Here is a 17,324-nt window from a genome sequence, read left to right as displayed (position 1 = left end):
ATCATCATCCTCTGTTTTTGTATTAAATCCTATCAGGGCATTCATTAATAAATTAAAAGGATAGGATAGCTCTATGTAGTTTTCATTATTCACTTTCTATACCTCTCATTGAGGTGGAGTGAAAACAAGAATATATATATATATATATATAAAAAGAAAAAAACAAACTTGCTCCCACTTAAAAACCTCTCACGCCTTTTGTTTATAGCATAGAATGGGGAACCCAACATATATCCATGACCCTGGTTTATAATAATATCCAAGTCTTTTATTTCCTTCTTAGCGGAGTAGGCTGAAATAAACACATATAATTTAACCATTTAAAATATTTGAACTGCAGGAGACAAGTCGGCATGAGCTGTTACCTAGTCTCCCATTGGGCGCCCGCCTCCTCCGGACGACAGCAGCCCTCTCTGTTCATTCCTTTTGTCAGTCTTCATCTCCACCACAATCTCATTCGTGTTGGTTTCCTTGTGGGTCCTAGAGAGGGGGAAGAGAGAGATTGCAGTTTAATGTACAGGGTATTTCATGAGCCGAAAGAGGTTTCACAGATACAACCATGGGCTCTTCTTAAAATGATAATAAAACTCACACCTGTTCAAGGAGAACAGACAACCTCAACTAGAAGACAAGTTTAATCGACAGAGGGGCGCACCCCAGCAACACACTCAGAAGGCCAGCACCACAAGGAGAGATAAGAACCGCTCTGTTATCTGAAGGCGGAAGACCAGCTCCACCCATGCAGTGCAGAAGACCAGCTCCACCCATGCAGTGCAGAAGACCAGCTCCACCCACACAGTGCAGAAGACCAGCTCCACCCACGCAGTGCAGAAGACCAGCTCCACCCACGCAGTGCAGGAGACCAGCTCCACCCATGCAGTGCAGAAGACCAGCTCCACCCATGCAGTGCAGGAGACCAGCTCCATCCACACAGTGCAGAAGACCAGCTCCACCCATGCAGTGCAGAAGACCAGCTCCACCCACGCAGTGCAGAAGACCAGCTCCACCCAAGCAGTGCAGAAGACCAGCTCCACCCACACAGTGCAGAAGACCAGCTCCACCCATGCAGTGCAGGAGACCAGCTCCATCCACACAGTGCAGAAGTCCAGCTCCATCCACACAGTGCAGAAGTCCAGCTCCAACCATGCAGTGTAGATCTTTGTGACTGGGGGTGAATGTTTGCATTGTCCAGAACTCCGTCCATCAATTGTTTCTTTTGCATGTGTCGCCCTAAGTGGGAAGGGTTTGCCCAGACGTGGGTCCCGTGCTCACTACACCACTAGATTCAAGCTAACCTGACTGATGAAGGGTGATGCCCTGAAACCGGTCCCAGGATGCTTGTTTCCGGTCAAGGGAGGACCTGGCTTGGCAGTTCGGGCTGGACTGTTCCCACAAGGAACAGGGTAAAGACTGATTTGCATATGGCTGGGTCCAAACTGGGGTGGTGTGGTAAGCAAAATAATTATGGATTAAACCCAGATCTTTGTGACTGGGGTGAATGTTTGCATTGTCCAGCATTCCGTCCATCAATTGTTTCTTTTGCATATGCCACCCCAAGGTGCAGCAGACCAGCTCTACCCACACAAGGCAGAAGACTAGCTCCACCCACAGAGTGTAGAAGATCAGCTTCACCCACAAAGTGCAGAAGACCAGCTCCACCCACACAAGGGAGAAGGCTAGCTACATAAACACAGTGAAGAAGGCCAGCGCCACCCACACATGGCAGAAAACGAGCTCCACCCCAAGGTGCAGAAGACCAGTTCCACCCACACAAGGCAGAAGACAAGCTCCACCCACACAGTTCTGAAGACAAGCTCCACCCACACAGTTCTGAAGACCAGCTCCACCTACTTGGTGTAGAAGACCAGCTCCACCCATAAAAGGCAGAAGACCAGCTCCACCCACACAGTGCTGAAGACCAGCTCCACCCACAGAGTGCAGAAGTCCAGCTCCACCCAGAGAGCAGAAGTCCAGCTCCACCTAGAGAGCAGAAGTCCAGCTCCACACACACACAGCAAAAGACCAGCTCCTACCACTCAGTTCAGAAGACCAACTTCACCCACTAAGTGCAGGAGACCAGCTCCACCCACACAGTGCAGGAGACCAGCTCCTGTACACAGTGCAGGAGACCAGCTCCTCCCACACAGTGCAGGAGACCAGCTCCTCCCTCACAGTGCAGGAGACCAGCTCCTCCCTCACAGTGCAGGAGACCAGCTCCTCCCTCACAGTGCAGAAGGCCAGCTCCACCCACTCAGTGCAGAAGACCAGCTCCACCCACTCAGTGCAGAAGACCAGCTCCACCCACACAGTGCAGAAGACCAGCTCCACCCACACAGTGCCAGACTCACAGTGCAGGAGACCAGCTCCTCCCTCACAGTGCAGGAGACCAGCTCCACCCACACAGTGCAGAAGACCAGCTCCACCAACACAGTGCCAGAAGGCCAGCTCCTCCCACTCAGTGCAGAAGGCCAGCTCCTCTCACTCAGTGCAGAAGGCCAGCTCCTCCCACTCAGTGCAGAAGGCCAGCTCCTCCCACTCAGTGCAGAGGGCCAGCTCCTCCCACTCAGTGCAGAAGACCAGCTCCACCCACTCAGTGCAAAAGACCAACTCCAGCCACTCAGTGCAGAAGACCAGGTCCACCCACTCAGTGCAGAAGACCAGCTCCACCCACACAGCGCAGAAGACCAGCTCCACCCACACAGTGCAGAAGACCAGCTCCACCCACACAGTGCAGAAGACCAGCTCCACCCACTCAGTTCAGAAGACCAGCTCCACCCACTCAGTGCAGAAGGCCAGCTCCTCCCACTCAGTGCAGAAGGCCAGCTCCTCCCACTCAGTGCAGAAGGCCAGCTCCTCCCACTCAGTGCAGAAGACCAGCTTCACCCACTCAGTGCAAAAGACCAACTCCAGCCACTCAGTGCAGAAGACCAGGTCCACCCACTCAGTGCAGAAGACCAGCTCCACCCACACAGCGCAGAAGACCAGCTCCACCCACACAGTGCAGAAGACCAGCTCCACCCACTCAGTTCAGAAGACCAGCTCCACCAACTCAGTGCAGTAGGTCAGCTCCACCCACTCAGTGCAGAAGACCAGCTCCACCCACACAGTGCAGAAGACCAGCTCCACCCACTCAGTGCAGTAGGCCAGCTCCTCCCACTCAGTGCAGTAGGCCAGCTCCTCCCACTCAGTGCAGTAGGCCAGCTCCTCCCACTCAGTGCAGTAGGCCAGCTCCTCCCACTCAGTGCAGTAGGCCAGCTCCTCCCACTCAGTGCAGTAGGCCAGCTCCTCCCACTCAGTGCAGTAGGCCAGCTCCTCCCACTCAGTGCAGTAGGCCAGCTCCTCCCACTCAGTGCAGTAGGCCAGCTCCTCCCACTCCGTGCAGAAGACCAGCTCCACCCACTTAGTGCAGAAGACCAGCTCCACCCACACAGTGCAGAAGTGCAGAAGACAAGCTCCGCCCACACAGTGCAGAAGACCAGCTCAACCCACACAGTGCAGGAGACCAGCTCCATCCACACAGTGCAGAATACCAGCACCACCCACAGATATCAGAAGACCAGCTCCATCCACAGAGATCAGAAGGCCAGCTGCACCCACACAGTGCAGGAGACTACCTCCTTCCACACAGTGCAGGAACCCAGCTCAATCCACACAGTGCAGAAGACCAGCTCAATCCACAGAAATCAGAAGACCAGCTCCACCCACTCAGTTCAGAAGACCAGCTCAATCCACAGAGATCAGACCAGCTCCACCCACTCAGTGCAGAAGACGAGCTCCACCCACACAGTGCAGAAGACCAGCTCAACCCTCACAGTGCAGGAGACCAGCTCGATCCACACAGTGCAGAAGGCCAGCTCCACCCACACAGTTCAGAAGACCAGCTCCACCCACACAGTGCAGAACACCAGTTCCACCCACACAGATCAGAAAGCCAGCTCCAACCACAAAGTGGAGAAGACCAGCTCCACCCACACAGTGCAGAAGACCAGCTCCACCCACACAGTGCAGAAGACCAGCTCCTCCCACTCAGTTCAGAAAACCAACTCCATTAGCACAGTGGAGAAGGCCAGCTCCACCCACTCAGTGCAGAATAACAGCTCCACCCACACAAGAATGAAGACAAGCACCACCCACACAGTGCAGAAAACCAGCTCCACCCACACAGAGCAGGACACAAGTTCCACCCACTTAGCACAGAAGACCAGCTCCACCCACACAGTGCAGAGTGCCAGCTCCACCCACTCAGTGCAGAATAACAGCTCCACCCACACAAGGATGAAGACTAGCTCCACGCACACAGTGCAGAAAACCAGCTCCACCCACACAGAGCAGGACACAAGTTCCACCCACTTAGCGCAGAAGACCAGCTCCACCCACTCATTGCAGAAGACCAGCTAAACCCACAGAGTGCAGAAGACCAGCTCCTCCCACCCAGTGCAAAAGACCAGCTCCTCCCACAGAGATCAGAAGGCCAGCTCCACCCTCACAGTGCAGAAGACCAGCTCCGCCCACTCAGTTCAGAAGACCAGCTCCATTAGCACAGTGCAGAAGGCCAGCTCCTCCCACTCAGTTCAGAAGACCAGCGTCTCACACTCAGTTCAGAAGACCAGCTCCATTAGCACAGTGCAGAAGGCCAGCTTCATTAGCACAGTGCAGAAGGCCAGCTACACCCACTCAGTGCAGAAGAACAGCTCCACCCATACAAGAATGAAGACAAGCTCTACCCACACAGTGCAGAAAACCAGCTCCACCCACAGAGAGCAGGAAACAAGTTCCACCCACTTAGCGCAGAAGACCAGCTCCACCCACTCAGTGCAAAAGACCAGCTCCACCCACACAGATCAGAAGACAAGTTCCACCCACTTAACGCAGAAGACCAGCTCGTCCCACTCAGCTCAGAAGACCAGCTCAATCTACAGAGATCAGAAGACCAGCTACATTCACACAGTGGAGAAGACCAGCTCAACCCACACAGTGCAGAAGGCCAGCTCCACCCACACAGTTCAGAAGACCAGCTCCACCTACACAGTGCAGAACACCAGTTCCACCCACACAGATCAGAAGGCCAGCTCCAACCACAAAGTGGAGAAGACCAGCTCCACCCACACAGTGCAGAAGACCAGCTCCACCCACACAGTGCAGAAGACCAGCTCCTCCCACTCAGTTCAGAAAACCAACTCCATTAGCACAGTGCAGAAGGCCAGCTCCACCCACTCAGTGCAGAATAACAGCTCCACCCACACAAGAATGAAGACAAGCACCACCCACACAGTGCAGAAAACCAGCTCCACCCACACAGAGCAGGACACAAGTTCCACCCACTTAGCACAGAAGACCAGCTCCACCCACACAGTGCAGAGGGCCAGCTCCACCCACTCAGTGCAGAATAACAGCTCCACCCACACAAGGATGAAGACTAGCTCCACGCATACAGTGCAGAAAACCAGCTCCACCCACACAGAGCAGGACACAAGTTCCACCCACTTAGCGCAGAAGACCAGCTCCACCCACTCAGTGCAGAAGACCAGCTAAACCCACAGAGTGCAGAAGACCAGCTACTCCCACCCAGTGCAAAAGACCAGCTCCATCCACAGAGATCAGAAGGCCAGCTCCACCCTCACAGTGCAGAAGACCAGCTCCGCCCACTCAGTTCAGAAGACCAGCTCCATTAGCACAGTGCAGAAGGCCAGCTCCTCCTACTCAGTTCAGAAGACCAGCGTCTCGCACTCAGTTCAGAAGACCAGCTCCATTAGCACAGTGCAGAAGGCCAGTGTTGGAAGGCGTACCCCGAGGAGTCGGTGAGACCACCAAGGGGGGCCCTCACACTGTATGAAGTAGCCGAGCGCTGCCGAGAAGTCTCCTGAGAGATCCTTCTCCTATCACGTACTAGCACAGTAACACCACCACACAGGACTCAAGGAGGTTGTCTTACGACAAGCAATTCTTTATCAGCAATAAAAAGGTTACGAGGTCAATATTTACACAAAGGGATCGAGGGATCCACCAAAAGTCTCAGTGTCTCTTTGGAAGGGTAGGGGTAGCGGGACAATCTTTGGCAGGAATGCGGTACGAGGGTACCTGGGGCCCAGTTCTTATCCTCAAGCTGGAGGACCTCCGGATCTCGGAGGGGTCGAGCCGCGACGGCGTCAGCAGGGCTCCGGCGTACAGTTCGTGGAGAGCCGCGATTCAATCAGCAGGGCTCTCAAGATGGTTTCTGCTCAGCTCGAGCCGCGACGTCGTCAGCAGGGCTCCGAGGGAGGTTTCAGCGAGGTTGGGCCGCGACAGCGTCAGCAGGGCTCCGATGTTCCAGGTGGTTCAAAGTGTTCACAAGAAGGAGCCGCGACGCAGTCAGCAGGGCTCGTGATGGTTCCGACAAGAGTTCTTCTCCGTAGGGTCAGCCGCGATTCAATCAGCAGGGCTCTCGACTCCGGGATACAACTGCCGATCTGTGGCGGGGTCGCCCCAGATATAGGTCTGGAGCCCTTTGATGTCCGGACCCATGCGCCCGGGGGGGGCGGAGAGGCCGGGTGGAGGTGGCCAGACGCCCAGCAGGAGAGGCGCCAGGCCCAAGGGAGTTGCAGGGCGATCACACCTCGAGAGGGGAGGACAGTTGGGGGTCCCATCGATACTGTCCTCCGCCGGGGGCGATGAATGGTTCCTGCGGCACCCCCTGGCCAGTCCGTGGTGCCTGGATGTCGGGGCTTCGCTGGGGTCGAGGCCGGGTTGAGCGGGGTCGCGCTGGCTGGTGCACAGAGTCACGTGGATGCCAACAAGATGGCGGAGCCACGAGGGGTATGCGACCGAGTGCAGCTCAGGATGAAGGGCCTTGGTGCAGTTCAGACGGGTGGCCCGTGAAGGCCGGGGCGGGGAACGGGCACAATCCATGGGGTTAAGGACCACGCCACGAGGCCGGGTCCAACAGGCGTCCCCCCAGCCGAAGGCATGGAGAGTCACCCATCTCCTTGGGGATTCTCCTCGTCAAGGCGGAAGAAGCGGGACAGGCCATCGGCGTTGGCGTGGTCATTGCCGGGCCGGTGTTCGACGTCAAAGTCCATCCCTTGTAGCGAGATGGACCACCGCAGCAGCTTGGGGTTCTCGCCCCGCATTTGCATTAACCACCGCAGGGGCCGGTGGTCGGTCTGGACCCGGAAGTGGGTGCCAAAGAGGTAGGGCCGGAGCTTCTTGAGGGCCCACACTACAGCGAAGGCCTCACGCTCAATGGTGCTCCATCGTTGCTCTCGGGGCAGTAGTCGTCGGCTGATGAAGGCCACTGGTCGGTCGAGCCCCTTTTCGTCGGCTTGGGATAGGACGGCCCCGATCCCATACTCGGAGGCGTCCGTCTGCACCACGAACTCCTTATTGTAGTCCGGGGCTTGCAGCACCGGAGCAGTACACATGGCTGTCTTTAGGGTGTCGAAGGCTGCTTGGCAGCGGGGTGTCCAGTGCACCTTCTTGGGCTGCTTTTTGGACGTTAACTCTGTGAGGGGGCCAACAATGCTCCCATAGTCCCGGATAAACCGCCGGTAGTATCCGGTGAGGCCCAGGAAGGCCCGGACAGCGGTCTGGGTAGTGGGGGGTTCCCAGGCCTGGATGGCATCTATCTTCGCTTGGAGGGGGGCCACCTGCCCGCTCCCCACTTGATGGCCCAGGTAGGTCACGGATCCGTGGCCGATTTGGCATTTGCTGGCCTCGATTGTGAGCCCGGCCCGCTGGAGGGCGGCCAGGACGGCTTTAAGGTGAAGGAGGTGCTCTGCCCAGTGGTTGCTGTACACGGCAATGTCATCGAGGTAGGCCGCGCTGAAGGCCTCAAGCCCGGCCAAAACCTTGTTCACCAGTCTTTGGAAGGTGGCAGGGGCGTTCTTCATTTCGAAGGGCATCACCCGAAAGTGGTAATGCCCATCCGGGGTCGAAAAGGCGGATCTTTCTTGGGCGCCGGGGGTGAGCTGGATTTGCCAGTACCCGGCGGTGAGGTCCAGCGTGCTCAAGTAGCGAGCGGCCCCTAGGCGGTCGATGAGTTCGTCAGCCCGGGGTATCGGGTGGGCGTCTGTCTTGGTTACTGCATTCAGGGCTCGGTAGTCCACGCAGAATCGCAACTCTGGGGGGTGGCCGGGAGCTGCGGCCTTGGGCACCAGGACGACAGGGCTGGCCCACGGGCTGTCGGAGGGTTCGATGACCCCCAGGGCCAGCATCTTCGTTACTTCGGCCTGGATGCAGGCCCGCACTCGGTCAGGCACCCGGTAGGCTCTGTGTCGCACGGGGGGCTCTCCCCGGTGTCGACGTCGTGGACGCACCAGTGGGTCACCCCCGGGGTGAGGGAGAGGAGGGCTGCGTAGCCCCGCAGCAATTGCTGGCAGTCGTTGCGCTGTTCCGGAGTCAGGGAAGAGGCGAGTTGGACACCTTCGATCGATCCATCATGAATGTTGGACTGCAAGAGGTCGGGCCGGGGCTCGGAGTCGTCCTCGCCCCCCTCGTCGGTCGCCAGCAGCAGGCTCAGTTCGGTCCGGGCAAAGTGGGGTTTTAGCCTGTTAGCATGTAGGACCCGGAGGGGGTTCCGGGGGGACTCCAGGTCGACCAGGTAGGTGACGGGACTTTTCTTCTCCACTACCTTGAAGGGCCCGGTCCACTTGTCCTGGAGGGCGCCGGGTTCGACCGGGGCCATGACCCATACTTTCTGACCTGGCTCGAATTCTATGGTAAAGGAGTTCCGATCGTACCACCGCTTCATGTCCTCCTGGCTGGCCTCGAGGTTGGCTTCGGCCATGGCTCGGAACTTGCGGGTCTGGTTCCGGAGAGTCAGGAGGTATCGGTAGACATCAGGAGGGGCGCCTTGGGGCTTCATCTCCCAGCCCTCCTTGACCAGGCTGAGCGGTCCGCGGACCGGGTGTCCATACAATAGTTCAAACGGGCTGAACCCCAGGGACTTCTGCGGGACCTCCCGATAGGCAAACAGGAGGCACGGCAGCAGAACATCCCATCTCTGCCTGAGGGGCTCTTACAGGCCCTGGATCATCCCTTTTAATGTTCGGTTGAACCGCTCAACCAGTCCGTTCCCCTGAGGGTGATAGGGGGTCGTGAACTTGTATGTGACCCCGCACTGCTGCCACAGGGACCGCATGTACCTGGAGATAAAGTTCGTGCCGCGGTCGCTCACCACTTCGCGGGGAAATCCCACTCGGGAGAAGATCCCCATCAAGGCCCGGCCTACCACAGGGGCCGTTATAGTTCTTAGCGGGACCGCCTCCGGGTACCTGGTGGCGTGGTCCACGAGGACCAGGATGAAGCGGTGGCCCAGGGCGGTTTGGGGGTCCAGGGGCCCCACAATATCGATTCCGACCCGTTCGAACGGGGTGCTGACGGCTGGAAAGGGCTGGAGGGGGGCCTTGACCCAACCCCCCGTCTTCCGGCTGGCTTGGCAGGTCTGGCAGGACCGGCAGTGGTTGTCCACGTCTCTCCGCATGCGGGGCCAGTAGAAGTGGGTCACCAGACGACTGTACGTTTTGTCTTGCCCCAAGTGTCTGGCGAGGGGCACATCATGTGCCAGGTTGAGAAGGAACTCCCGGAAGCGGAGGGGGACCACCAACACGCGGCTGGCCCCGAGTTCTGCCACTTTCTGTTCACTGTACAACAGGCCCTCGGCCCAGTAGACCCAGTGGGTGCCGGTCTGGTCACCGTTGGCTTGCGCGGACGCCTGTTGTCGGACCCCTTCGAGAGAGGGACAGGACTGCTGTTCTTGCTGGAACTGCTCTCGGGTGGGGCCCCCTTCGTGTCGCCATTGTGTCAGCTCTGGTAGAGCGCTCGGGGAAGCCATCTCTTCGGGGGAGGATTCGCTGGGTCCAGGGTCGGTGTCCGCCTCCTCCTCGCTGCTGGTGGGAGGGGGTGTGAGCCCCTCGGCTTGGGCGGCCCCGGAGGTCGAGGATGAGCGGGGGGCCCGGGCGGTCATGGACCGGGTGATGGCGCAGGCCCAGTCAGCCAGTCCCAACATTCGGAGGTGCTCTCGTCGCTCTACTTGAGCCCAGGGGGAACTCTCCAAGTCGTTCCCCAGGAGGCAGTCGACAGGGGCGTCGTCGCGCACCGTCACCTTCAGCAGGCCCGTCACCCCTCCCCACTCGAAGGAGACCAGGGCCATCTGGCACAGGCTTTCACTGTTGTCGGCCGTCCGTACGGGGCACAGTACATTCGGTAGAATCTGTTCAGGGGTCACCAGGTGGCAGCGGACAGCGGTGATACTGGCGCCTGTGTCACGAAGGGCTTCGGCCCGTTGTCCATTGACCGTGACCTGCTGCCGGTACTTCTGGGTGTTGCTTGGGATGGGGGTGCAGGGTACCATTTCTCGGCTACCCAGGCAGACCAGGGACATGGCTGCCGGCTCCCACTCAGTGTTCACTCGGTCGAGGGCCTCCTCTTCCTCTTCTCCTTCTCCCAGGGCGGCGGCCGCCAGCTGTCGGGGCGGGGGCCCGCCGGCCCCGTTTCTTCGGTTCAGGGGGCAGACCGGATCGCTGGCATAGTGTCCGGTTTGTTGGCAGCCGTAGCAGGTCACTGGTGGCCGTGGTCCGGGTCTGGCCGGGGGCACCCCCCTTCGGGCTAGGCTCGGGGAGAGTTGTTGCTGCCGTGGCCCTTGAGGGGGGCTCCGGGGGGCCCCGGCGGGAGGGTCTCGGTTCCTGTTCGGCCCTCCCCCTCCACCGCGCTGGCGGGGGGGTCCGTTGGGGTTCCTCTGGTACTCCCCCATTGAGTTCCGGGGGACCCGGGAGTTGACCCATCGATCGGCCTCGACGGCAAGTTTTCGCGGGTCGGTCATTTTGCTGTCGAGGAGGTGCTGTCTCAGTTCCACGAAGCAATTGTTGGAGAGATGTTCCCACACGATGAGGTCGACCAACTGCCCGTAGGTGGTTACTTTGCTCCCTTTGATCCACCCTTCTAGGGCCCGACTGAAAAAGTCCACATATTCCACCCATGTGGTACCCGGGATTTTCTTGCAGTCTCTGAACCGCTGGCGGTACATTTCCGCGGTTAGCCCGTAGCGGGTGAGCAGGGCCTCCTTCATGTGATCGTAGGAGGTCATCACCTCCTCCGGCAGCTGGAGCAGCGTGTCTCGACCCTCACTCAGGAACCGCCCCCACAGGCCCGCGCCCCAGTCTTTTCGGGGCACCCGATGAGAGGTCATGGCCACCTCGTAGGCCTTGAACCATTGTTGGATGTCGTCATTCTTGTAATACTCCTTGACGACCTCTTTCGGGATATGTACCTTGGTCTCGGAAGGCGGTAGAGTGTCTCTAGTACTGAGGGTGTTGGTCCCTCCGTTCTTGGCCTTGATCTCGAGCTCCTTGAGACTGCGCTCGTGCTCAAGAGTCAGTTTCTTCTCCTCCAACTCCCGGTGTCGTCTCTTCTCCTCTATCTCCTCTTGAAGCCGTAGCTGCTCTAGGGCCAGTTTCTTTTCTGCCAGCTGGAGTTCGCCGTCCAGCCGCAGTCGTGCGAGCTCTAGCTCGTGGCTCCGGACCTTCTCCCGCTCTCGTATTTCGTCTTCGGAGAGGCCGGTTTCTAGGCTCTTTCTTCCTCCGGTTGCCGGAGTCAGTGCGGTTGATGTGGTCTCAGTCAGGGGCAAGGGACCTTCTTCCTGGGAGGGGCCTGCCCCGGCCTCCCACCATGCCCTTAGAGCTTTCTGCATCTCCTCTTTGGTACCTAGGCCGGTGGTTGCAATGCCTTTGTCCTTGCAGAACTGTTTTAACTCTTTGTGCGTATATTCCTCCAGCCGTTCGGGCTGGAACTCCATTGTCGCGTTGTTTTCCTGGCTGCTCATGATGCTGTTCGTTTGGATGGGTAGCTAGTGGGTACTGGCTGGTACGTACTGCGTTCGGCTCGGATCCCGTCGCTGGCCACCAAATGTTGGAAGGCGTACCCCGAGGAGTCGGTGAGACCACCAAGGGGGGCCCTCACACTGTATGAAGTAGCCGAGCGCTGCCGAGAAGTCTCCTGAGAGATCCTTCTCCTATAACGTACTAGCACAGTAACGCCACCACACAGGACTCAAGGAGGTTGTCTTACGACAAGCAATTCTTTATCAGCAATAAAAAGGTTACGAGGTCAATATTTACACGAAGGGATCGAGGGATCCACCAAAAGTCTCAGTGTCTCTTTGGAAGGGTAGGGGTAGTGGGACAGTCTTTGGCAGGAATGCGGTACGAGGGTACCTGGGGCCCAGTTCTTATCCTCAAGCTGGAGGACCTCCGGATCTCGGAGGGGTCGAGCCGCGACGGCGTCAGCAGGGCTCCGGCGTACAGTTCGTGGAGAGCCGCGATTCAATCAGCAGGGCTCTCAAGATGGTTTCTGCTCAGCTCGAGCCGCGACGTCGTCAGCAGGGCTCCGAGGGAGGTTTCAGCGAGGTTGGGCCGCGACAGCGTCAGCAGGGCTCCGATGTTCCAGGTGGTTCAAAGTGTTCACAAGAAGGAGCCGTGACGCAGTCAGCAGGGCTCGTGATGGTTCCGACAAGAGTTCTTCTCCGTAGGGTCAGCCGCGATTCAATCAGCAGGGCTCTCGACTCCGGGATACAACTGCCGATCTGTGGCGGGGTCGCCCCAGATATAGGTCTGGAGCCCTTTGATGTCCGGACCCATGCGCCCGGGGGGGGGGCGGAGAGGCCGGGTGGAGGTGGCCAGACGCCCAGCAGGAGAGGCGCCAGGCCCAAGGGAGTTGCAGGGCGATCACACCTCGAGAGGGGAGGACAGTTGGGGGTCCTATCGATACTGTCCTCCGCCGGGGGCGATGAATGGTTCCTGCGGCACCCCCTGGCCAGTCCGTGGTGCCTGGATGTCGGGGCTTCGCTGGGGTCGAGGCCGGGTTGAGCGGGGTCGCGCTGGCTGGTGCACAGAGTCACGTGGATGCCAACAAGATGGTGGAGCCATGAGGGGTATGCGACCGCGTGCAGCTCAGGATGAAGGGCCTTGGTGCAGTTCAGACGGGTGGCCCGTGAAGGCCGGGGCGGGGAACGGGCACAATCCATGGGGTTAAGGACCACGCCACGAGGCCGGGTCCAACAGCCAGCTTCATTAGCACAGTGCAGAAGGCCAGCTACACCCACTCAGTGCAGAAGAACAGCTCCACCCACACAAGGATGAAGACAAGCTCCACCCACACAGTGCAGAAGAAACCAGCTCCACCCACAGAGAGCAGGAAACAAGTTCCACCCACTTAACGCAGAAGACCAGCTCGTCCCACTCAGCTCAGAAGACCAGCTCAATCTACAGAGATCAGAAGACCAGCTACATTCACACAGTGGAGAAGACCAGCTCCACCCACTCAGTTCAGAAGACCAGCTCCACCCACTCAGTGCAGAAGACCAGCTCCACCCACTCAGTGCAGAAGACCAGCTCAACCCAGTCAGTGCAGTAGGCCAGCTCCACCCACAGAGATCAGAAGGCCAGCTCTACCCACACAGTGCAGAAGACCAGCTCCTCCCACTCAGTGCCGAAGACCAGCTCCTCCCACTCAGTGCAGAAGACCAGCTCCATCCACAGAGTTCAGAAGGCCAGCTCTACCCACACAGTGCAGAAGACCAGCTCCACCCACACAGTGAAGGAGACCAGCTCCTCCCACACAGTTCAGAATAAAAGTTCCCTCCACAGAGGTCAGAAGGCCAGCTCCACCCACACAGTGAAGGAGGCCAGCTCCACCCACTCAGATCAGAAGACCAGCTCCATTAGCACAGTGCAGAAGGCCAGCTCCACCCACACAGTGCAGAAGACCAGCTCCTCCCACTCAGTTCAGAAGACCAGCTCCACCCACACAGTGCAGAAGACCAGCTCCATCCACACAGTGCAGAAGACCAGCTCCACCAACACAGTGCAGAAGACCAGCTCCACCAACACAGTGCAGAAGACCAGCTCCACCCACTCAGTACAGAGGAACAGCTCCACCCACACAAGGATGAATACAAGCTCCACCTACACAGTGCAGAAATCCAGCTACACCCACACAGAGCAGGACACAAGTTCCACCCACTTAGCTCAGAAGACCAGCTCCACCCACACAGTGCAGAGGGCCAGCTCCACCCACTCAGTGCAGAATAACCGCTCCACCCACACAAGGATGAAGACTAGCTCCACGCACACAGTGCAAAAAACCAGCTCCACCCACACAGAGCAGGACACAAGTTCCACCCACTTAGCGCAGAAGACCAGCTCCACCCACAGAGTGCAGAAGACCAGCTCCTCCCACCCAGTGCAAAAGACCAGCTCCATCCACAGAGATCAGAATACCAGCTCCACCCTCACAGTGCAGAAGACCAGCTCCACCCACTCAGTTCAGAAGACCAGCTCCATTAGCACAGTGCAGAAGGCCAGCTCCTCCCACTCAGTTCAGAAGACCAGCTTCTCGCACTCAGTTCAGAAGACCCGCTCCATTAGCACAGTGCAGAAGGCCAGCTTCATTAGCACAGTGCAGAAGTCCAGCTCCACCCACAAAGTGCAGAAAACCAGCTCCACCCACAGAGAGCAGGAGACAAGTTCCACTCACACAGATCAGAAGACAAGCTCCACCCACTTAGCGCAGAAGACCAGCTCCACCCACACAGATCAGAAGACAAGTTCCACCCACACAGATCAGAAGACAAGCTCCACCCACTTAGCGCAGAAGACCAGCTCGTCCCACTCAGCTCAGAAGACCAGCTCAATCTACAGAGATCAGAAGACCAGCTACATTCACACAGTGGAGAAGACCAGCTCCACCCACTCAGTTCAGAAGACCCGCTCCACCCACTCAGTACAGAAGACCAGCTCCACCCACTCAGTGCAGAAGACCAGCTCTACCCACAGAGATCAGAAGGCCAGCTCTACCCACACAGTGCAGAAGACCAGCTCCTCCCACTCAGTGCCGAAGACCAGCTCTTCCCACTCAGTGCCGAAGACCAGCTCTTCCCACTCAGTGCCGAAGACCAGCTCTTCCCACTCAGTGCAGAAGACCAGCTCCATCCACAGAGTTCAGGAGGCCAGCTCCACCCACACAATGAAGGAGGCCAGCTCCACCCACACAGTGCCGAAGACCAGCTCTTCCCACTCAGTGCAGAAGACCAGCTCCATCCACAGAGTTCAGAAGGCCAGCTCTACCCACACAGTGCAGAAGACCAGCTCCACCCACACAGTGCAGGAGACCAGCTCCACCCACACAGTGCAGGAGACCAGCTCCTCCCACTCAGTTCAGAATAAAAGTTCCCTCCACAGAGGTCAGAAGGCCAGCTCCACCCACACAATGAAGGAGGCCAGCTCCACCCACACAGTGAAGGAGACCAGCTCCATCCACACAGTGCAGAAGACCAGCTCCACCCACTCAGTTCAGAAAACCAGCTCCATTAGCACAGTGCAGAAGGCCAGCTCCACGCACACAGTGCAGAAGACTAGCTCCTCCCACTCAGTTCAGAAGACCAGCTCCACCCACACAGTGCAGAAGACCAGCTCCATCCACACAGTGCAGAAGACCAGCTCCACCAACACAGTGCAGAAGACCAGCTCCACCAACACAGTGCAGAAGACCAGCTCCACCCACACAGTGGAGAAGGCCAGCTCCACCCACTCAGTGCAGAGGAACAGCTCCACCCACAGAAGGATGAATACAAGCTCCACCCACACAATGCAGAAAACCAGCTCCACCCACACAGAGCAGGAGACAAGTTGCAACCACTTAGCGCAGAAGACCAGCTCCACCCACTTAGCGCAGAAGACCAGCTCCACACACACAGTGCAGAAGACCAGCTCCATCCACACAGTGCAGAAGACCAGCTCCATCCACACAGTGCAGAAGACCAGCTCCATCCACACAGTGCAGAAGACCAGCTCCACCCACACAGTGCAGAAGACCAGCTCCACCCACACAGTGCAGAAGACCAGCTCCACCCACACAGTGCAGAAGACCAGCTCCACCCACACTGTGCAGAAGACCAGCTCCACCCACACAGTGCAGAAGACCAGCTCCACCCACTCAGTGCAGAATAACCGCTCCACCCACACAAGGATGAAGACTAGCTCCACGCACACAGTGCAGAAAACCAGCTCCACCCACACAGAGCAGGACACAAGTTCCACCCACTTAGCGCAGAAGACCAGCTCCACCCACTCAGTGCAGAAGACCAGCTAAACCCACAGAGTGCAGAAGACCAGCTCCTCCCACCCAGTGCAAAAGACCAGCTCCATCCACAGAGATCAGAATACCAGCTCCACCCTCACAGTGCAGAAGACCAGCTCCACCCACTCAGTTCAGAAGACCAGCTCCATTAGCACAGTGCAGAAGGCCAGCTCCTCCCACTCAGTTCAGAAGACCAGCTTCTCGCACTCAGTTCAGAAGACCCGCTCCATTAGCACAGTGCAGAAGGCCGGGTTCATTAGCACAGTGCAGAAGGCCAGCTCCACCCACACAGTGCAGAAAACCAGCTCCACCCACAGAGAGCAGGAGACAAGTTCCACCCACTTAGCGCAGAAGACCAGCTCCACCCACTCAGTGCAAAAGACCAGCTCCACCCACACAGATCAGAAGACAAGTTCCACCCACTTAGCGCAGAAGACCAGCTCGTCCCACTCAGCTCAGAAGACCAGCTCAATCTACAGAGATCAGAAGACCAGCTACATTCACACAGTGGAGAAGACCAGCTCCACCCACTCAGTTCAGAAGACCCGCTCCACCCACTCAGTGCAGAAGACCAGCTCCACCCACTCAGTGCAGAAGACCAGCTCCACCCACAGAGATCAGAAGGCCAGCTCTACCCACAGAGATCAGAAGGCCAGCTCTACCCACACAGTGCAGAAGACCAGCTCCTCCCACTCAGTGCAGGAGAGCAGCTCCACCCACACAGTGCAGGAGACCAGCTCCTCCCACTCAGTTCAGAATAAAAGTTCCCTCCACAGAGGTCAGAAGGCCAGCTCCACCCACACAATGAAGGAGGCCAGCTCCACCCACACAGTGAAGGAGACCAGCTCCATCCACACAGTGCCGAAGACCAGCTCTTCCCACTCAGTGCAGAAGACCAGCTCCACCCACAGAGATCAGAAGGCCAGCTCCACCCACACAGTGCAGGAGACCAGCTCCACCCACACAGTGCAGGAGACCAGCTCCTCCCACAGAGAGCAGGAGACAAGTTCCACCCACTTAGCGCAGAAGACCAGCTCCACCCACTCAGTGCAAAAGACCAGCTCCACCCACACAGATCAGAAGACAAGTTCCACCCACTTAGCGCAGAAGACCAGCTCCACCCACTCAGTGCAAAAGACCAGCTCCACCCACACAGATCAGAAGACAAGTTCCACCCACTTAGCGCAGAAGACCAGCTCCACCCACTCAGTTCAGAA

General features: G+C 58.0%; 1 protein-coding gene across 3 annotated transcripts in view; it reads right to left on the bottom strand.

The window, feature by feature from the left end:
• Positions 1-17,324, bottom strand: part of BCAM (basal cell adhesion molecule (Lutheran blood group)) — a 444,431-nt gene that overhangs the window by 11,198 nt on the left and 415,909 nt on the right. For all 3 annotated transcript variants that reach the window (XM_085615482.1, XM_085615483.1, XM_085615484.1), the window contains one exon: positions 366-480. In XM_085615482.1, the coding sequence (XP_085471608.1) occupies positions 366-480 (115 nt within the window). The remainder of the gene's footprint in view (positions 1-365; positions 481-17,324) is intronic.

The sequence above is a fragment of the Triturus cristatus genome, chromosome 7, assembly GCF_964204655.1.
Source record: "Triturus cristatus chromosome 7, aTriCri1.1, whole genome shotgun sequence".
In the NCBI taxonomy this organism is placed as follows: Eukaryota; Metazoa; Chordata; class Amphibia; order Caudata; family Salamandridae; genus Triturus; species Triturus cristatus.
Note: the sequence above shows the minus strand (reverse complement) of the source record. Positions and strands in the feature narration are given on the sequence as shown.